The 21418-nt window shown below is 39.2% G+C and overlaps 1 protein-coding gene across 9 annotated transcripts in view; it reads right to left on the bottom strand.

Moving 5' to 3' along the window:
- Nucleotides 1-2139: 2139 nt before the first annotated feature.
- ZFX (zinc finger protein X-linked) overlaps nucleotides 2140-21418 on the bottom strand; it is a 79290-nt gene continuing 60011 nt past the window's right edge. For 6 of the 9 annotated variants that reach the window (XM_082447037.1, XM_082447036.1, XM_082447038.1 and 3 more), the window contains 5 exons: nucleotides 8685-8834; nucleotides 8321-8464; nucleotides 7699-7851; nucleotides 7017-7157; nucleotides 2140-6157 (listed from right to left, as the gene is read on the bottom strand). In XM_082447037.1, coding sequence (XP_082303163.1) covers nucleotides 4974-6157; nucleotides 7017-7157; nucleotides 7699-7851; nucleotides 8321-8464; nucleotides 8685-8834 — 1772 coding nt within the window. In that variant the 3' untranslated portion in view covers nucleotides 2140-4973. The other 3 variants (XM_082447043.1, XM_082447042.1, XM_082447044.1) reach the window with 3 other exon arrangements.

Here is a 21418-nt window from a genome sequence, read left to right as displayed (position 1 = left end):
AAGCCAAACACAAGCATGAAGGAAAAGCAGAAATTGGCCTCTCTTGAAAAGTAAAATAATATAGGTCTAGTTACCTATTCCGTTTTCATCAATGTGTTTAGATATTTCTGTGGTAATTCACATCATGAATGAATAAACGCCATCTGAAAGTCCTATGCAGGTTTTCTGTAGCCAACTATCCTAGTGGCTTTACTCCACCAGCACGTCACTACAACGCCAAATCCCTTGTGTTCACCAATATCAGCAACACAAGTAACACGAGAGACCAAGAGAATAGGAAAAACCAAGTAAAGGAAAATAATTCTTGATTTTTTACTTTGACTTCAAACTTGGTTGACTAAGAATTTCCATCTCAGGGGCCATTAAAATGATTTTAAAGTCCGAGCAGGTGCAGATGCTATATCTACATGCAACAGTGATACTTTCATTGGTGCTAGAAGTGCTGAACTACTGAAGGGGTCACATCACTTCCAGCTTATACCGTGTTGGGGATTTATTAACTGTGTGATTTAAGCCTCATGTCCATGTATGTGTGTGTGTGTGTATGCCTTGTCTATAGCCAACACTCCACTAGGGTAACTTAAAACAAAATAGGAATTTATTTACAATAGCAAAGATGTCAAAAATAACAAGAACGATATATAACAAATCCAAGAATTGTTTTATGAAAAAGGCAAACAATACATACACAAAAGATAAAACAAAATCCAAAAGGGCAAACTTAATTTTGGCCTTATCTAAACAGCTGCAGAATGTGGCAAAATAGTTTTTCAGATATGAATTACTTAAGTAATGTTGGGCCACTTCAACACACACTTTTCAGCCCTTCCTTTTTACTTGGTGAATCTTCCTCTGAATTCTGTTTACCTTTGGGGAATGTAACTTTGGGGAGGTCATACAAGATTTATGAAGTACATACAGGCTATTTACATGTGTACTAAAAGATACATTTATTGGCTGACAGGCTCACATTTCAAAAGGAGTAAAGTGATATGAAAGTGAAGGTATAAACTGAGTCCCATTTCACCATCACTGCTTCCTTCTGGGGTTTGGGGGTGTGTGTGTGTCTTGTCTACTACACAAAATGAATGCACCAGTAATCTTTTAAGTTCCTCAAGTGCTCTAAAACAGTGCTTCCCAAACTTGAGCATGCATCAGTCACTTGGAGGAGGTGTAAAGACACAGATCACTGGGTCCCACACCCTGTTTCTGATTCAGTGAGTCTGAGGTGGGGCTGAGAATTTGCATCTTTAACAAAGTCCAGGTGATTATAATGTTGCCGCTGCTGCCAGGCTTTGAAAACCACTGCCCTGAACTATCACCCTTTCAAGATTTCAACTGGTCAAGCTTTTCCTTCCATGAATCCTAGAATTTGTGAGAAATAAAGGAAATTGTTAACACCGAGATTCCCAGAGTACTGAGCAGTACACTATCTGACTGGTTGGCATCACAGACCAGCAAGATGTTCATCTGTCAGGTGTTCTACTACAGTTAAGTTTTTCAGCATGGTGTGGTTTTGCCTTTTTTATGCCTCTGGACAGTGACATTCACCATGTTTTCTTGATCGTTTACCTCAAATTTTGATTATTTAGTGTTTCAACTATTAGGGAAACACTTGTTCCAACAGTTAAATAACTGCAGGATCTCATCTTTAAAAATCAAAGATGACTCAAATCTATTTCCTTATTTTCTTCTGAGTCCTGATAACTTTTACCTAACTTCCGATTTTTATTATAACAATGATCATTCTCTAGTATGTTAGCGTCTACTAAAGCCCTCCAAACTGGGCACAAAGGGGTAACTCTAGGGCACGGCTTCTGCTGTGGGGCTGGGCTGTGGACTGATGCTGAAATAAGTGCTCTCAAAAACCACTTTATGCATGGGAAAATTTATCTCAGGGGAATTAGAGATGCTAATAAAACAAATCCTTTATGAAGATAAAAGAAAAAATGAATTTCAAGGACATGCTCATCAAAGGACTCACCAATCACCTCTTAACTTCTCTGAAATGTTACTTGCAAATTCGCAGAACTGAAATATTATTAGTATTTAAATCCAAGTCACAAAATTCAAAGCGATCAAGCATTTCGCATTCCACTGCTGCATATAAGGAATTAAGAAATGGGGAAATGAAAATAATCCACTGCTTTTGATGTTTATTAGGTTTACAAAAACTGTACATTTTTTTTTCTTAAGAAAAAGCATTAACTTAGTACTGGTATCAAATAGACTAAACATTAACAGGAAAATATTCTGATTTTTATTTTTGCACGTTATTCTCAAGTACACAATTACAATAATGTCACACATCCCTATATGATTTTCTTTTTATGTATTTTACCTTTTTTACAAAGTGTACAGAGGGAGGGACATACAATATTTAAGGATATTTCTACAGAACAATAACTTATATTATGTCCTTGTAAAAATCTGTACCTCTTTAAAACATTTAACTGAAACAACCATTTTTTTTTAGCTTTGCTAATCAAAATTGTTTTAAGAATTAAAACTAGGTTGTAACTAATGTCAGTACATAACAGTGACTACAATTTTTTTTCTCTTTATACAGACAAATACATTTTACCATATTCACTTGACCAAACCCTTAAATACCTTTTAAAGGTTTCAATATTGTGCTTTAAAAAGAACAGAACTGTGTATGATTCCAGACCATCCATGTAAGAGAAATATAAAGTGTGTAAATTGTTGTGTTCTTTATCTTTCAGTTTATTTAAAAAAAATACATGACCAATTACTTATATGTTTTATATTAATTTTTATGGATGTTTAGAAGTCAACAAATTTCCACATTCAAGTGTTTTCTTTTATATTATTTCTGGGAAAAATAAAAATTACGGGAGATTTTAAAGGTTCTCACAAAAAAACAGACAGAGCTTTCAATAGTACTGCAGGGCAATGAATCACACGATGGTTAAGTTACTTTTAAAAAAAAAGCACGTTACGGGGGCCAAGAGGGCACAGGCATTCCTATGCCTTGGCTTTGACTGGCATTCAGGATGGAGTTATACCAGCCTAAAGCACTTGATTTAGAACTGGACTAAATCAACCTAGCACTTCAGAGGCTTGCCAAACACCAAATATTAGATTTCTAACCCTATAAATATAACTCTTGCATACAAATATCAACGGCAAAGAGAAAGGTGAAAGCTAAAAACCTAATAGCACAAAGGGGATGGAACACCATAAAGAACTGGCAAGGCAGCTAACAAGTGGGGAGAAAACTCCAAAATCTCCCATGTTGTACCAGATACTCATGTGCCGACAGCCAATTTAAGGGATCCCAAAACCTGTTCTCAGTTCTCCAAGATTCATCTTAACATAACCAAATTCTAACTAACCAAGTTCACTTTATGAATTTATGACTCTGATTCAGAACTCTGTTAAAAAGTGTTAACTTTCAAAGAAAAACGAAACTGTGAAAGACTTGGTGATGTTCCAAATAAGGCCTCAGATTTTCCTCATGCACTTAAAACACACCTTTATCTTCTAATCAAAGCCAGCTTGAGTGTTAAGTTTTTGAAAGGTTGCCAGCTGTAATGAAAAAGTAACAGAGCAGGCTGAACTTGCCCAGTGTAAGTCGTAATTAGCACCCATTCTGTGGTACATGGAGCAACTGCTTCCTTAGTCCTCTCACTTGGGGACACAGAATCCCTTCATGAGCTTCTCAGAGAGAACTGAGGGAGTTATGTCTGGATTCTCATTAGCTTTTCTGAAAAATATAAAGGCATGGAGCTGAAGTTATATGAAAACATTCTATCTAGAAACATCTTAACTTCTATTTTTCAGTTACCAAAGATATTTAAAAGAAAATACCTTTACTCTTTAAAAATACTAGTCCTTATTTTCCTTCTAATTCTTCACCTGAGTAGTCTCTCCAAAGAGCATGATTTACAAAATGCTCTCTCATGCATCCCTGCGTCTTTCATGTTATTGTAAATTTAATACTTTTCATTATAGATTTTCAACAACTACTACTTGGGGTTGTGTGTATAAATATGTAAAATAAGCAATACACACAGATACATGTTATATATATGTGCATATACATAATTCAGGGTACATTTACATATATAAAGTTGCAAAAGATCCTACGAGCCACGAATTAATTACCTCTAGGAGATTCCAAATGCAGTCCTCAGTAAGTCTCATCTGTAGCACACAACCATTCCAACACAAAGTAGCACAGACAAAATACAACAGGATCAAGCAAAATTCTTCAATAAAGTTTTCTAAAAGTTTGCTATGCTGACAAAAGACGTAAATACTCCAAAGAAAGCACCCCCAAAAGTATATTCTGTCTGCTGAACAAAACGAAAGGTAAACACAAACCCAGCCACTGCTCTTTACTCAGCGATGCCAGGGACACAAAAGCTCAAATGGAAACTTTCATTGTCATGTGGTCTGAAAATATTAAAACAAGATGAGTAAATGACTCCCATGTTAGGATAATTAGACCTGACCATAAAATCTCCCATTTATATTAGTAGATGTCTCTGACAATTTGATTGTGAGAAATTTATGGGAAAAAAAAAAATAAGTCAACATTACTTTCAGAGTTACCAATCTAAAATTACCTTAACTTTAAGTTAAATGGTCTTAGAAGAGTACCATCAAGGTAAGCAAGGTAAATATTTAAATAAATATAAAACTTCTAAGATAGAAAAACTCAGTATAGAATCAGGGATTACTTTATTAAAAGCTTGTTGCTGCAACTTGCTTGTTGCTGCAACTTGCTTGTTGCTGCTTTTCCCCATTTATTAAACAAACTGAATAGAATTCAGAACACACTATTGAACAAATGGTAAAAAAAAGAAAAAGTCAACTAGAAGCAATAATTCTATTTGTACACAGCATAAATCAATATACAGTATTGTATGTGAACGAGACTGTGGCTTTAAAATGAATTTTCTGCTTCAAGGCCAACATCTCTACAAAAGTCTGTAGAAGTATTGTTAGGGCAGGCCAACTTCTTTATGATGTCGCATTATGTGCTGGTTCTTTTCTGAAGGTCTTCGGAACCCTTTCTTGCAGTACTCACAACGGTGGGGATAGTCTTTCGTATGAATGGAGATAACGTGCCGTTTAAAGCCTGAGGCATCTGTAGTGCTATACTCACAGTACTCACACTGATATACTTTCCTACCACTGTGTGTCTTCATATGCTTTTTAAGCTCATTCTGTTGCCTAAATCCCTTTCTACATCTCTTACACCTAAACGGAAGATCTTTTGTGTGAACTGAGAGAATATGGCGACTTAGAACGAACGGATCTGCAATCTTAAAGTCACAATGTCTACACTGGTGCATTTTTTTACCCTTGTGGGCAGCCACATGTTTCTTGAGTTCTGAAGGCCTGTGAAAGCCTTTATCACACATATCACACTTATGGGGGTAGTCCTTTGTGTGAACTGAAATTATGTGTCGTTTCAAATCGCTTGAGTTCGAACTCTTGTGGTCGCAATGCAAACACTGGTGTGTTTTGCTTTCTTGGTGGATAAGAGCATGTTGCTGCACCTCTTTGGTATCTGAGAAAGTCAGAAGACAAATGTCACACTTGAATGGCATCTCTTTACTATGCTTAGTTTTTACATGCGTTTTCAAGTTAGAAGAGTCTGCAGACCTATATTCGCAGTACTGGCATTGGTACGGCTTCTCCCCAGTATGGATTCGCATGTGCTTTTTGAGCTCTGATGGGTGACGAAAACCTTTACCGCACTCCACACATATATGAGGAAAGTTCTTGCTGTGGACCGCCAAAAGGTGGCGATTCAACAACCCTTGTTCAGCTGTCTCATATTCACAGAATTTACACTTGTGCATTTTGTTGGCTCCTTTTTCCTTATGCACCATTTTGTGAGTAAACAAAGCCCCAGCGTGAGAGAAATGCTTCCCACATTCGTCGCATTCAATGGCCTTCTCTGCCTTGCTGGTCAGCTTGTGGCTCTCCAGGTGGTTGTGTAAACTTATCTTCTTGTTGGTAGTGTAATCACAGTCAGTACAGCGGTACTTCTTCTTGGTAAGGTGTTCAGGATGGTTTTTCATGTGCCTTTTCAAAAAACCTCTCGACTTAAACTTTTTCCCACAAATCATGCAAGGATAGACAGTCAAGGGATGTCCATCAGGGCCAATAATTATTGCTAAGAAAGGAAAAGAAAGGAGCATGAGTGATCAAACCAAGTTCTGTTTTGGTTTCTTCAAGAATTTAAAGCATGTGTTCTGAACATTATTGGGCAAGTACTCCCATGTTAGGCTATTTGCTACTTAGCATCATTCCTTTTACAATTTTTCAACATAAGAGATACAGCAGCCTCATCAAAAAGAGAACCTGGTCTGGAAACTCCATTCAGTATGACTGTACCAACCTCACTCCCTCCAGTTTAAAAAAAAAATAAATGAATAAATATGTAACTTCTACCAACTAGTGACTGCAGCTGTATCAATTGAGAAATTGGTGGGAAATTATTGATAAAAACAAAGTTTCATAATCACAGTTTCTGCTTTGGTTATTCTAACAACATAACTTATGTCAATTTACAGTAAAGCTTAAATATGTCTACAGAATTTTAATATGCAAATCAGCATACAAGAATAGACAAGAATATGTCACAAGAACTGAAGTACTTGCCTTGCTGCTCTGTAAAGTATTCCTGCTTTATGCTGACATAATCAGATTCTTTAAATATATTTGGTCTTTAAAAAAAGTTAATGCTTCCAACATATTTGAGGGATTTCTTTTCATATCCACATAAAAATCACCCGAGTTTTGAATTTTTTCATCCATGTTTTATCCGCTCCCCCTTTCTTTCTTTTTTTAATCCAAGGAAATCATTCATGAATATCACTGAATTCTTAAAATTATATTTTCAAATTCAAAACACAAAAGCGCTATGTGGTCTAGCAGCTAAAATGTCATCACAACACCTTTGGGGATACATACTAGAGTTTCATCTGAGAGCTCGCAAAGCACGCTGCGCTGTGGAACTCATGTGCCCTCACCTGTTTGGTACTGCCTGGAATCAGGTCTTCTCCTTTTCTTTGGTTTTTGTTTAGCCAGTCTGCCAAGCCCAGCAGACTCATCTATGTGCAAGAGGGCACTTGCAGTGCCATTCCGGTTTTCAATTCCATCAGAATTATTACCTAACAATGCGCATTAAAAAACAAAATTATACAGTATTATAAATTATAAAGAATTAGGGACTCTTTATTAACTATAACAACGAAAGTTAGCCATGATACTCATGAATGACAGAAATTCCCCATTCTAGGTAATGGGTTTTATGACCACATTTATTATATAGCAAGACCATAGGAAATGCCTAGCTTCCAAATCTAAAAAACACATGTCAGCATTTTGCCCCATGGCCATGGACTCCCTTGTTGTCTCCCAAAATTGTAAAGTCATGGGCCACATATAATCAAGATGAAAAGTTTCAGCTTGAAAGCCTGTGTACTTCTTGCAGTACTTCCTTCTACGTAATATACACATGAAGGAAATTCCTGTTAAAAATAAAGACAAAAAGTAGACTTTATAATCTTCCTCTACTCTTATGCAAATCAAATAACCCTTACAGGGTACTGGTATTTCAGATTTCTGAAACCTAAGACCACAGAAACCGTTTTCAATCATGAATTCATGTTCAAGAACCAATTCAATCCCAAGAGCTGCAACGCGACTTACCGTAAGCTGCTGCCCATGCTATTGGCATGAAAGTTTTGATTTCATTGTCATCGATTTGCTGTTCATGCGCGGCAGCGGCTGCCGCTGCGGCAGCAGCATCCTCCTCTCCTACAATCACTTCCATATAAACTTCGTCTGCAATTTCTGCAACATCTGAGTAGAAAATTATAGAAACTTGTGTGACTAGGTTTACAGAGATCACAGGAAAAGATATTTTCACTTGAATTCAGTTAATAGACAAGTAGAAAGAAGGTTCACATGTTATATACCTAGAACATAGCTTTCACGTAGTAAGCACTCAATAAATATTTATTGAATGAATCATACATTTCTTGGCTTTTACCATAATGTGCTTTTTTAATAATCTTATTTTTCCATATTCTTTTCCATTATGGTTCATTATAGGATACTGAATATAGTTCCTTAATTTGTTTTTAAAGCAACATTCTAAGCACACATAATAAGTCATTGATGTTTCCCTTGAAATACAGCAGAATAATAATCTCTACAATAATCCTACTTGTTTCCTTCAGATACTGGCCATATTTTTTAAAAAAAGAAAAAAAAAAAAAAGAGCTACAGGAACATAAAATTCTCTCCCACAAAAAGGCCACCTACTTACTTAAATCTTCATCTTCTTGCTGAGAGTCGTTGACAGTCATATAAACCATCTTTTCCCTTGGCACACGAATACTGCTATTTTGATCAAGTAGTTCAACTCCATGATCATTCTCAGGCTCACTCTCCACAATGTCTACAGTGCCACCTATCAGAGAAGATGAAGGCTCCAAGAATTTATGTGAAGACTTCATTTCCACCTGTTTCACTTACTACATTTTACATACTTTTCTACTGCTATATTGGAACCCTTGCTTAAAATGTTATCTTCAGAAAAGATTACAAATATTCTCAGTCTAAACCACCAAAAAATAATTAGGTTGAAGTGTTTGATCAGGAGGTATACTACGCTGAAGGTTTCCTCTTACCTAAGTCATCCTCTCCAGGGTCAGCTTTAAAAATGTACACCTTGATGACTTCAGGGCAAGTGCCATCCACTTTACAAGGATCGATTTCCGACTCTGCATCCATGGTCATTCCAGAGGAACCGTCGTGTTCTATTTTGCCAGCATCATCCACTAAAAAAGCAGGAAATACATGACAAATAATAATAGCAGATATTTAAATAAAAGTTACCATTTTCAAAAGCCCTTTTTACAAATATAATCTCTAACTTGATTCACATAAAATTGGATGATTTTTACCTAAACAAGTAGACACGCAGCACATGGTGAGAAATGTGGCTGACTGCTAAGCTAGAGCCGGGTCACGGAGGGCTTTGTACAACCAGGCAGAGGGGCTCATGCTTGACCTTGGTAGGCAGGAGGTTTTTCAGTCTGGTCAGGTGCCACAATCTCTCAGGGAACTTAAAAACACAGGCCCTCGCCAAGCAGTTCTACAGAATCAGAATTAGCAGGGGTGGGGCCTGATAGACAGATTTAGAGGAACCCTGCCCCAGGGATTCTGATCAGCAGTTTGAGAACTTCTGCTATAGGTGGTGGGAGACTCATAGGCAGAGCAGTGACAAGGTCAGATCACCATTTCTGCTACACCACGCTGGCCTTGAGAAAGGTGGATTCAAAGGGATCAAAACATAAAGCAGAGATATCACTTTTGAGTCTACTGCAATAATGCAGGTGACAGATGACAAGGCCTCAAATATTAGGACAGAGGTAGTATGGATGGGGAAGAGGGCTACACTTGAGTCGTATCTTAGGACTGAAATCGCAGAACCTGGTGCCCAACTGAAAACTGAACATGACAAAAGGAGCCAAGGATAACCATGGGGTTTCTGATATGGGTGACTGAATGACTGGGGGAAGAAATGGAAGGAAATTAGAGAAAGTATCTCTCTTCTGCATGTTTAATTAATTAACTTAAGGTCCAAGGGTAACATCCCTAAAAGCTCTAAGAGCCAGTGCCTGTCCCTATCCCTCTGTGATCACAGAACCTTTTGCTTGTTTCTCGCAGAGTATACGATTCACTGTGTTGTCACTAGGGGTGTGTTGCCCCCGTCTTTCCCACTGATAGAGCAGAATCTGTATTTTCATTATTCAGTCTTTTAAGACAGAGTCTGGTGATAGTAGACACTCAGAATACTGATGAATCAATGATTCAAGGAATGACTGAGATGTGAAGCCAGTTGCTAGATACTCAAATCTGAAAGCTGAAGGCTGACCCACAGATTTGGGAGCCATCGGTTCCGTGCTAACTAAGCCTTGAGATCACACAGTGAGAACCTGCAGTGTGAGGAAAGAGTGGGCTGAGGATATCCTAGGGAATGTCATGGTTTAAGGGAGGGACAAGAAGAAGAGTTCACAAAGGAACCTGAGAAGGGAAAGCTGGACAGGTTGGTGGAAGGTCATAAAGGAAGCTAGGGAGTTAGAAGTTCCAAGAATCCTAGTAAGGCCCATGGCAATAATGCAGCATGCACACAAGTCAAAGGGGAATGTCTGCACTGACAACAGTAACCTGGAAGTCACTGCTGTTCCTGCTGAAGAGCAGTATAGTGAAGGCTATATAGGGGTCAGATTAGAGTGGGTTGAGGATTCAATGGAAGGTGTGAATTTCTTCAAAAAGTCCAATTTAAAAATGGAGAACAAAGGGTAGAAACTAGAATGCATCACAGGATCAAGGACTTTTCTGTTTAATTGATTAAAAATACTCGAGCATGCTCAGTCTGTGAGAGAAAATACAATAAAAAGTGAGAGGCTGAAGCCAGAGAACTTGGTGAAATTTTGGGATCAAGATCTCAGAAGAACAGGGAGAAGATGAAACGAGGCATAAAGATGAAGGAATTTTCCTTAAATAGGAGGAGAAATACGCTATCCTTCTGAGACCTGGGAAGGTAAACATGGATGAGAATGAAGCTTATGTTGTGTTTAGAGATGGGAAAGGAAGACTGTAATGCAGAAAGTTGGAAGAATTCATGGCTGGTGGCTTCAACTGTGGACATGAAACAGGAGGCAAGGGCCTTGGTCACCTGTAAGAGAATGGCAGATGGGTTAAGAGCTTGAGAAGCTAGAGAAAATGAGCTGATCCAGGACAAGCTTACCGATATGAAGGTTCAAAGAGACCAGATGGTTAAATCCTCTGTGGTTTTTAAGAACAAAAAGAGGTTCCCTGAACTGCATATAACTACCTAAATTCAAGTTATCTTGACTATGCTTTATAAAAATGATTTGTAGAGGGAAAGAATCGACATTATGCCCTTATTTCTGGCCTGATGTGTACTTACCCTTTTTCAAAGCTAAATATTTCTATGACATACCCAGCTGACAGGGCCACTGTTATTTTCTTAAAGGTGGCTTTGGAACTTCAAACTGAGATGGCATTAGAAGGCTGAAGATCTCACCAAACTAGCAGGAGAGTCCTGAATAAATCTGTACGTCTTCAGAGAACTCATCTCTGAATAGTTTGATATTGTTGATGAAGCTTGGCCTCTTTTGGCAAGGTTTGTCAAAACTGATTCTAACATGTACTGGAAAATCAAATGTCCCTGTGTTTACAAAGAACAAAGTCAGGCTAGCTGTTTTTGCATATGTTAAGTTTGTTGGTACTCATAAGATAAAACCTCTGATGACCAAAATCCAACCATTTTGGAGCTTGCAAAATGTCATGCATTTACCTGTAACTTAGAGTAAGACATTTCTGTTTGCTTTCATACATGTGTGGGAAACACATCTGAAATATACAGACTTACCAAAGCCTAGCAAAGCTATTCTATTATTAGACAAAAGTAGAATTCACCTTCAGATTTTCACCTTGAGAATGTGTCCCACTAACTCAACCTATGAAATTATTCTGAATATGAAATACTACAGAAGTGATTTAAAAAAAAAACATTTTGGTGGTCCTGTTAAGTACTAAAAATTTCACTGTGATTTTAAAGTTCCATTAAAAATGAATTTCTAAAAACAGACAAAGAAGGCTTTGATAAAACTGAGTCATCATACGTATGATTTCTGCATAAGTGCCTTCTTCCAATGCTGTAATGAAGGACTAAAGCTTCAGAATAAGGCCTCTCCAAAATAGAAGAGCATAATTTCTGGAAATTAAGACCACTTCTAATAATAACTACCATTTGCATAGCATTTTGCAATTTCCTTAGCATTTCTATGTACTTTTCAATTTCCTTAGCATTTCTATGTACTTTTATTTCATTTGATTCTTACCTTTTCCAGATAAAGAAAGGAAAGCTCTGAGATGATACATGATTTGCCCAGTCAGTAAATAAGAGAGGGGTGGGAGAGAGAGTGAAGAGGTACCTGTCTTTAGAACTCAGACCTCTATTTTCATCTTTTGATTTTTGAAGAAATATATGTTTACTGTATAAAATTTAGTATTAAAAAAAATCACCAATAGTCTCACTAACCAGATATTGCATCATTAGTTAGTAAATTTTCTTCCCAGTTTTTTCTATAAAAAAAAAAAATTGGCATCACAGTTTCCTCAAGCCTTATGTAATAATCATCTTTACATCTCATCTGGTATTTTAAACTTTAAAGCTGAAGAAAAATTTGGCTTATCAACGATCTCATTATCAATAGCAAAACTATAGCAAAATACAGGCGTACCGTATTCTTAGGTTACATTTTCTCAGAACTTTGTAGAGACTGTTCCACTGTCTTCTAGCACTGAGTATTTCTGTGTGGATGTCCCTATAATACTTTATCCCCAAAGTTCACTAAACATCACTGTGATTATGACTTAGTGGTTTTATCATTCTGTCAACTTCCTGAAAGAAAGATTCAATCTTTATTTCAGGAAAGTTCCTTGAAGAGTCCAATCTTTATTTCAGAAAAATTTCTTCCATTATAAATATTTTTCTAATTCATCAGTTATTCCCTTCTTCTGGAATTTCACTTATATGCATTTGTCTCCTTTATCTGTCTCCCATATCTATCCATCTTCTCCATAATCATTTATATCTTTTTTTTTTTTTAACCATTTCATTTTTGTGATTTTCTAAAGCCAGGTGTCCCTCTGCCCCTGGTTATATACTGAGGCATATTTATGCTTATAGTTGTTTCTGTGGTAGCTTTTATTTGATCATATTTTTACTTTTCAATTTCTTTCTGAATTCTGTCAGTTTGTTTTCTGCCTCTATTGTCTTGTAATACATTTTTTGAACCTTTGTATCTCTTCTCTGAGTTTTAAGAGATCATGTTTGCAATTTCACTGAGGCTTCAGGTCAGTGCTAACCAAGAGAACTTTCTGCGATGATGGAAATGTTCCATATATCTGCACTAGCCACATGTGACTACTGAGCACTTGAAATGTGGTTGGCGCAATTTAGAAACTATATATTTAATTCATCTTGCAATATATTGATATTAAATAAAATAATATTTCCGAAAGCTGAAGAACATGAATCTTCAAAGGGCTCACTATGCATGATAACACAACACATGAAAAAAGACCCACAGGACTTCCCTGGTGGTCCAGTGGGTAAGACTCCACGCTCCCAATGCAGGGGGCCTGGGTTCGATCCCTGGTCTGGGAACTAGATCCCACATGCCGCAACGAAGATCCCGTGTGCTGCAACTAAGACCCGGCGCAGCCAAATAAATAAATAAATATTAAAAAAAGAAAAGAAAAGAAAAAAGACCCACACCTAACTAAACCTAACTAAACAAAACCCTATGATATTTCAGACCAACAGGGATAAAGAGATGATCTTTAAAACTTCCAGAAGAAAAAGAAACATCTACAAAGCAATGAGAATCAAAATGGCATCAGGCTTCTAAACCAAATGCTGGATGACAATGAAACATGCCATCACAAATTCTCAGGGAAAATTCACTTCAACCTAGACCTCCGTACCTAACCAAGTTATCAATCAACTATAAAGGGTAGAAAAAATACTTTTAGTATACAAATCTAGACTCCTTAGGAAGTTATTTCGATATGTGGTCCAGTAAAATAAGGGAGTAAATCAAGGAAGAAAGTGGTATAGGGATCCAGAAAACAGTGGATTAGTCTCAGGAAATGAGAAAAGGAAAATTTTAGAAAAATGTCTGCATTATAGTAAGCCTAAAAAGCAACTAATCCAGAATGGGTCAGAGAGACAGAAAGCTTCAAGAGGGGAGTCACTGGAAAAAGAAGAACTCAAAGAAAAAAAACTGGACAGAGAAGTAAGTCAAACTTGATAGTGTATTTCTTAGAAGGCACAAACAATTAAGAAAGAAAACCCGTGCTATAAGGGCATAATCAGTCTCAACGACAAAGTCTAATTAAGCTTGAAGTCTTTATATGACCAGTACCCACAAGGAGGACATGGATCAGTCAGTAAACCCCAGCCTTTCAGAACCGGAAGCTACCTGAGAGATCTTGAAACAGATTATTTTCTTAATTTGAAAGAAAAATAAAGATGATTTTACTTCGTAAATAAGTTACTTCAAGGGACAGCCTGAATACACACATCTTTTCTAAAGGTTTAACAAGAGTGCCAGGTTATAAATGTTAGGATGCCTAGGTGGGAAACCAAGCCTTTTCATAAAACCGTACCTCAGTACTGCTGCTGAAGAGAGAATTTGGTTCTCTGAACCAAGAGCCTATTCTAACTTACTCTGATGAGTCCAACAGTCATCTTACTACCTAATCACTTCAATTTTTTTTAAACCTCTAAACCAAAATCCAATCAAAAAAAAAACTATAGAATAAAAACTTGGTATTCGACATCCTTAGGGTTCCGGTGTGGGCGTGTGGTATTGGATAGTGAAGACACCGTGGATGGGTAGTTCCTCCTAGAAGGATACCTAAGCTCACGATCATCTGTTATGTCCCAGACATTGTGGTGGGTAGTCTCGCTATATTTTATCATGAAATCAATGACAACAACCCCAGGACTTAAGTGTTTTATCTCCATTTTACAGATGTGAAACCGGAGCACCTAAAAGACTAACATGCAAGAAGCATTCTGCCAAGGCAGCAAGTGCTCTAGTAGATAAACACACTTAAAAGTTCACTTTTAGACCTCCCTCTCTTACCTTCCTCTTCAAGAACCCTCCTTCTGAGGTTAAAATTTCATCTTAATTTTATTATATAGCCTATAAAAGATTTGAAAGAATTGGTTATAATCTGATCTCCTTTAATTGTTGAAACTTTCCTAGAGGGGTTCAAAGGCTTAAAGAAATTAGCCTCATTCTGTAGACAGGGAATTAAAGCATCAGAGACATTCAAGTGCCTATCCTAAGTTACAGTGATCTCCAGCATGGTGTCAGAGATATAATTAATGAAAAATATTTGCCAAATTGCACTGAATTGGTCTAAGACCCCTACTTGATTAAGAACTAGTTAAGCAAGAACTGACTTCTTAACAAATTCAGGGGGAAAAGGAATGACTATTACAATCCCACCCTCTGCCTGCCTTTACCCCCAAAATCCCCTGATGGGACAACAGGAAGGTCTTGAATGAAGCCAGTCCAGAGTTAGTCTTGCTAGCCCAATGGATGCCACCAACAGAGAGACTCTGTGGATAACACCAATGGCCAGTAGTTACTGACAGGCATGCTTTGTGCTGGATCTCTGGTGCGCATGACCTCTAATTCTCACAACCACTCTTTAGGTCAGGTAGTATTACTGCCTTTTCACAAATAAGGAAACTAAGGCCAAAGTGAAGTCAGTAACTTGCTGAGCAGCAGGAATGGCATCCAAGTTGAAGCCTGGCTGACTCTAAGCTACAGGTGCTATTTCCATACACCATGTTGCTTCTCTAGGATCCCTATCAAAGGACAGCCATGTTCTCTCTCTCCCTCTCTCCTCTCTCCTCCTCTCTCTCCACTGACCAACTCCATTATCCCACCAAGTAATCAGAGATCTGTTCCAAGGGCAAGCTATCAGACAATTTTTATCTAGGTCTCAAGCAGATAAACAGTAAATATGAATCACAAGGCCAATCTGAAGCTCCAACTGCTTCTAAGACTTACAAGATGTAGACTTTTTAACACAATCTTTTTTGTCGTGGGGAGAGGGAAGGACTACAACATCTTTACCTTCTTTGAGCACTTTATTCTTAGTATAAATCTGACATCCTGATTGGACGTTAAACTGAGAGCTTAATTCACTAATTTTAGTGTTGATTTCTAAATAAATTTCAGAATGCCTACAGTAAAGACAATAATTTTAGATGGATTAACACAAACCTTTGTGAATTTTACCAGAACAAGCTAGACATCTTCTCTAAAATAGTCTTAGTTCAATAAGACTTTTCTCACATTTCAGAAATATTCCCATGTGGATATGTATTTTTTAAATTCTAAAATTTTATTGTGCTTTATCAAATGGTTTAAGGACGAAAACTGATAGAGCGCATATATTAAAAAAAATGGTAAGATACATACACATGCAACAATCAGCCCACAGAACAAAGGAATAAACAAATATTTTACCATGTCTCCTGTACTAATAGCCCCTAGAATCAATAAACAAGTCATTAGATTGTACTAATCCTCAGAGTTTATGCATTAAACATATAGAGATTTGGATTTATTTATCATTCATTCCCCGAACAACTTTTTATTGGATGTCTACACTATGACAAAAGTTGTGCTTAATTAGGAGCTAACATCAGATCAACTGGTCAAAACACCTAAACTAGAAGGCCAGGGCCACCACACACTGCATCCGCGGGGTGCCGCTGGCACTGTGGCTGTACAGTGGACAGCGGCAGGCAGCAACCATGCATACAGACCCTCAGCTTGTCTAATGTGCTCCACCTCTAGTGATGGTTTTACCATCTGCCCAGCTGCACAAGCCTGAGAGGGAGCTTCAAACCCTCCCTCTTCCTCAACCCTAAATTTAATCCAAATCCTACTTTCTAAGTATGTCATGAAGCAGTTTCCATCAAACTCCACTGATAGAACCTTATTTCACATCTGTTCCTCAGCTGGACTACTACAACCTCCTCCCATAGTGTACCTTTTTGGTTTCTGATTTTACTCTTACCTTGTCTGCTCTCGACAGCGCCGTTAAGGTTACTTTTCTGAACTGTAAGTCTAAGCATGTTACTATTAATCTGCTTACAACCCTCTAACAACTCCCCACATCAAAAAGGCAGAGCAGGTTTCTTAGTATATTCAAGAGCCTTTATGACTGTGCCCTTCCCTATTTTGCCACTCACGTCTCATCATTTCTTCCATTCACCTCATCAGGGACATTATTTGCACCCCAAAGAAGAAGTCTCTGAACACTCACAGATCTTTCCCAGCTCCGTCCAAATAAACATGCTCTCCTCTCTGCCATTCCTCCCTCCTCGGCTGCCCACTGAACATTTCATTCCCCCTTCAAATTAAGTTCACCCCACATTATTTTTTAAAGATGTGATAATGGTATTACTGTTTCATTTTTTTTTAATCGTTATCTTTCAGAACTATATACTGAAATACTTATGAATGAAATGACGTGCGGGATTTGCTTCAAAACAATATAAGAGGGAAGGAAATGCACAGGAGTAGAGATGAAATAAATTCAGTTATGTCTTCAACCAAGCTTCCACAGAACTTTGGCTTATAACACTTTCACAGCATTTAGCTCACCCTAGTGTACCCAAAATTTCCCAACATCTTTTCCCTTAGTGCTTCCAAAATGCTTTGTACATCCAGTTATATATCTTTTCACACTAAACTGTAATTACCTGTTTCTGTTTATCTTCTCTCCAGGACTGTGAACTTTTAAAGTCAGAGACTTCCACTGTTTATCTCTAACAGCTAGCACAGTTCCTAGCTTATCGTGGCTTATCAATAAATGTTTGAGAATAAAGATACAAGAGAGAGGGAGGGGCAAGATGGCGGAAGAGTAAGACGCGGAGATCACCTTCCTTCCCACAGATACAGTAGAAATGCATCTACACGTGGAACTGCTCCTACAGAACACCCACTGAACGCTGGCAGAAGACATCAGACCTCCCAAAAGGCAAGAAAATCCCCACGTACTTGGGTAGGGCAAAAGAAAAAAGAAATAACAGAGACAAAAGAACAGGGACGGGACGTGCACCAGTGGGAGGGAGCTGTGAAGGAGGAAAGGTTTCCACACACTAGGAAGCCCCTTCACGGCGGAGACTGCGGGTGGCAGAGGGGGGAAGCTTCGGAGCCACGGAGGAGAGCGCAGCCACAGGGGTGCGGAGGGCAAAGCGGAGAGATTCCCGCACGGAGGACCGGTGCTGACCAGCACTCACCAGCCCGAGAGGCTTGTCTGCTCACCCGCCGGGGCGGGCGGGGCTGGGAGCTGAGGCTCGGGCTTCGGAGGTCGGATCCCAGGGAGAGGACTGGGGTTGGCTGCGTGAACATGGCCTGAAGGGGGCTAGTGCGCCACAGCTAGCAGGGAGGGAGTCCGGGAAAAAGTCTGCAGCTGCCGAAGAGGCAAGAGACTTTGTCTTGCCTCTTTATTTCCTGGTGCGCGAGGAGAGGGGATTCAGAGCGCCGCCTAAATGAGCTCCAGAGACGGGCGCGAGCCGCGGCTATCAGCGCGGATTCCACAGCAACAGGGGCGCAGAGGGAAAAATGGAGAGATTCCCGCACAGAGGCTTGGCGCCGAGCAGCGCTCACCAGCCCGAGAGGCTTGTCTGCTCACCCGCCGGGGCGGGCGGGGGCTGGGAGCTGGGGCTCGGGCTTCGGTGCTAGCCGGGAGGGAGCCCGGGAAGAAGTCTGCAGCTGCCAAAGAGGCAAGAGACTTTTTCTTGCCGCTTTGTTTCGCGGCGCACAAGGAGAGGGGATTCAGAGCGCCGCCTAAACGAACTCCAGAGATGGGCGCGAGCCGCGGCTATCAAGGAGGACCCCAGAGGCGGGCGCGAGCCGCGGCTAACAGCGCGGACCCCAGAGACAGGCGAGAGCCGCGGTTATCAGCGCAGACCTCAGAGACGGGCAGGAGACGCTAAGGCTGCTGCTGCCGCCACCAGGAAGCCTGTGTGCGAGCACAGGTCACTCTCCACACCGCCCCTCCCGGGAGCCAGTGCAGCCCGCCACGGCCAGGGTCCCGTGATCCAGGGACAACTTCGCCAGGAAAAGGCACGGCGCGCCTCAGGCTGCTGCAATGTCACGCCAGCCTCTGCCGCCTCTGCTGCAGCAGGCTCGCCCCGCCTCCTCCGTACCACTCCCCCCACCCCCGGCCAGAGCTTGATTTAAGCCAGAGCCCCCGAAGCAGCTGCTCCTTTAACCCTGTTCTGTCTGGGCGGGGAACAGACGCCCTCAGGCGACCTACACGCAGAGGCGGGTCCCAATCCAAAGCTGAACCCCGGGAGCTGTACGAACAAAGAAGAGAAAGGGAAATCTCTCCCAGCAGCCTCAGAAGCAGCGGATTAAAGCTCCACAAACAACTTGATGTGCCTGCATCTGCTGAATACCTGAATAGACAACGAATCATCCCAAATTCAAGAGGTGGACTTTGGGAGCAGGATATATTAATTTTTCCCCTTTTCCTTTTTTTGTGAGTGTATAGGTGTATGCTTCTGGGTGAGATTTTGTCTGTATAGCTTTGCTTTCACCATTAGTCCTAGGGTTAGGTCCGTCCACGTTTTTTTTTTTTTTTTAACTTAAAAAAAATTTTTTTTCCTAATAAATGTTTTCTTAATAATTTTTTCCTTATTTTCTATTTTTAGAAATTAAAAAAAATTTTAATAAGTTTTTTCATATTTTTTATTTTAAAAATTTTAATAAATTTTTTTAATTTTTTTCTTATTTTTTACTATAAAAAATTAATAAATCTATTTTTAAAAATTAAAAAAAATTTTTTTCTGAATACATTTATTTTTAATAATTTTTTTCTTATTTTTTATTATAATAGCTTTATTTTATCCTCTTTCTTTCTTTCTTTCTATTTTTTTCTCCCTTTTATTCTGAGCCGTGTGGATGAAAGGCTCTTGGTGCTCCAGCCAGGCATCAGGGCTGTGCCTCTGAGGTGGGAGAGCCAACTTCAGGACACTGGTCCACAAGAGACCTCCCAGCTCCACATAATACCAAACGGCGAAAATCTCTCAGAGATCTCCATCTCAACATCAAGACCCAGCTTCACTCAACGACCAGCAAGCTACAGTGCTGGACACCCTATGCCAAACAACTAGCAAGATAGGAAAACAGCCCCATCCATTAGCAGAGAGGCTGCCTAAAATCATAATAAGGCCACAGACACCCCAAAACACACCACCAGACGTGGACGTGCCAACCAGAAAGACAAGATCCAACCTCATCCACCAGAACACAGGCACTAGTCCCCTCCACCAGGAAGCCTACACAACCCACTGAACCAACCTTAGCCAATGGGGACAGATACCAAAAACAACGGGAACTACGAACCTGCAGCCTGTGAAAAGGAGACCCCAAACACAGTAAGGTAAGCAAAATGAGAAGACAAAAAAACACACAGCAGGTGAAGGAGCAGGGTCAAAACACACCAGACCTAACAAATGAAGAGGAAATAGGCAGTCTACCTGAAAAAGAATTCAGAATAATGATAGTAAAGATGATCCAAAATCTTGGAAATAGAATAGACAAAATGCAAGAAACATTTAACAAGGATGTAGAAGAACTAAAGAGGAACCAAGCAATGATGAAAAACACAATAAATGAAATTAAAAATACTCTAGACGGGATCAATAGCAGAATAACTGAGGCAGAAGAACGGATAAGTGACCTGGAAGATAAAATAGTGGAAATAACTATTGCAGAGCAGAATAAAGAAAAAAGAATGAAAAGAACTGAGGACAGTCTCAGAGACCTCTGGGACAACATTAAACGCACCAACATTCGAATTATAGGGGTCCCAGAAGAAGAAGAGAAAAAGAAAGGGACTGAGAATATATTTGAAGAGATAATAGTTGAAAACTTCCCTAATATGGGAAAGGAAATAGTTAATCAAGTCCTGGAAGCACAGAGAGTCCCATACAGGATAAATCCAAGGAGAAACACGCCAAGACACATATTAATCAAACTATCAAAAATTAAATATAAAGAAAACATATTAAAAGCAGCAAGGGAAAAACAACAAATAACACACAAGGGAATCCCCATAAGGTTAACAGCTGATCTTTCAGCAGAAACTCTGCAAGCCAGAAGGGAGTGGCAGGATATACTTAAAGTCATGAAGGAGAAAAACCTACAACCAAGGTTACTCTACCCAGCAAGGATCTCATTCAGATTTGATAGAGAAATTAAAACCTTTACAGACAAGCAAAAGCTGAGAGAGTTAAGCACCACCAAACCAGCTTTACAACAAATGCTAAAGGAACTTCTCTAGACAAGAAACACAAGAGAAGGAAAACACCTACAATAACAAACACAAAATATCTAAGAAAATGGGAATAGGAACATACATATCGATAATTACCTTAAATGTAAATGGATTAAATGCTCCCACCAAAAGACACAGACTGGCTGAATGGATACAAAAGCAAGATCCATATATATGCTGTCTACAAGAGACCCACTTCAGACCTAGAGACACATACAGACTGAAAGTGACTGGATGGAAAAAGATATTCCATGCAAATGGAAATCAAAAGAAAGCTGGAGTAGCAATTCTCATATCAGACAAAATAGACTTTAAAATAAAGACTATTACAAGAGAGAAAGAAGGACACTATATAATGATCAAGGGATCGATCCAAGAGGAAGATATAACAATTGTAAATATTTATGCACCCAACATAGGAGCACCTCAGTACATAAGG

The sequence above is a fragment of the Balaenoptera physalus genome (assembly GCF_965194825.1).
Source record: "Balaenoptera physalus genome assembly, chromosome: X".
Taxonomy (NCBI): Eukaryota; Metazoa; Chordata; class Mammalia; order Artiodactyla; family Balaenopteridae; genus Balaenoptera; species Balaenoptera physalus.
The sequence above is the reverse complement of the archived record's forward strand: the minus strand, read 5'-3'. Positions and strand labels throughout refer to the sequence as shown.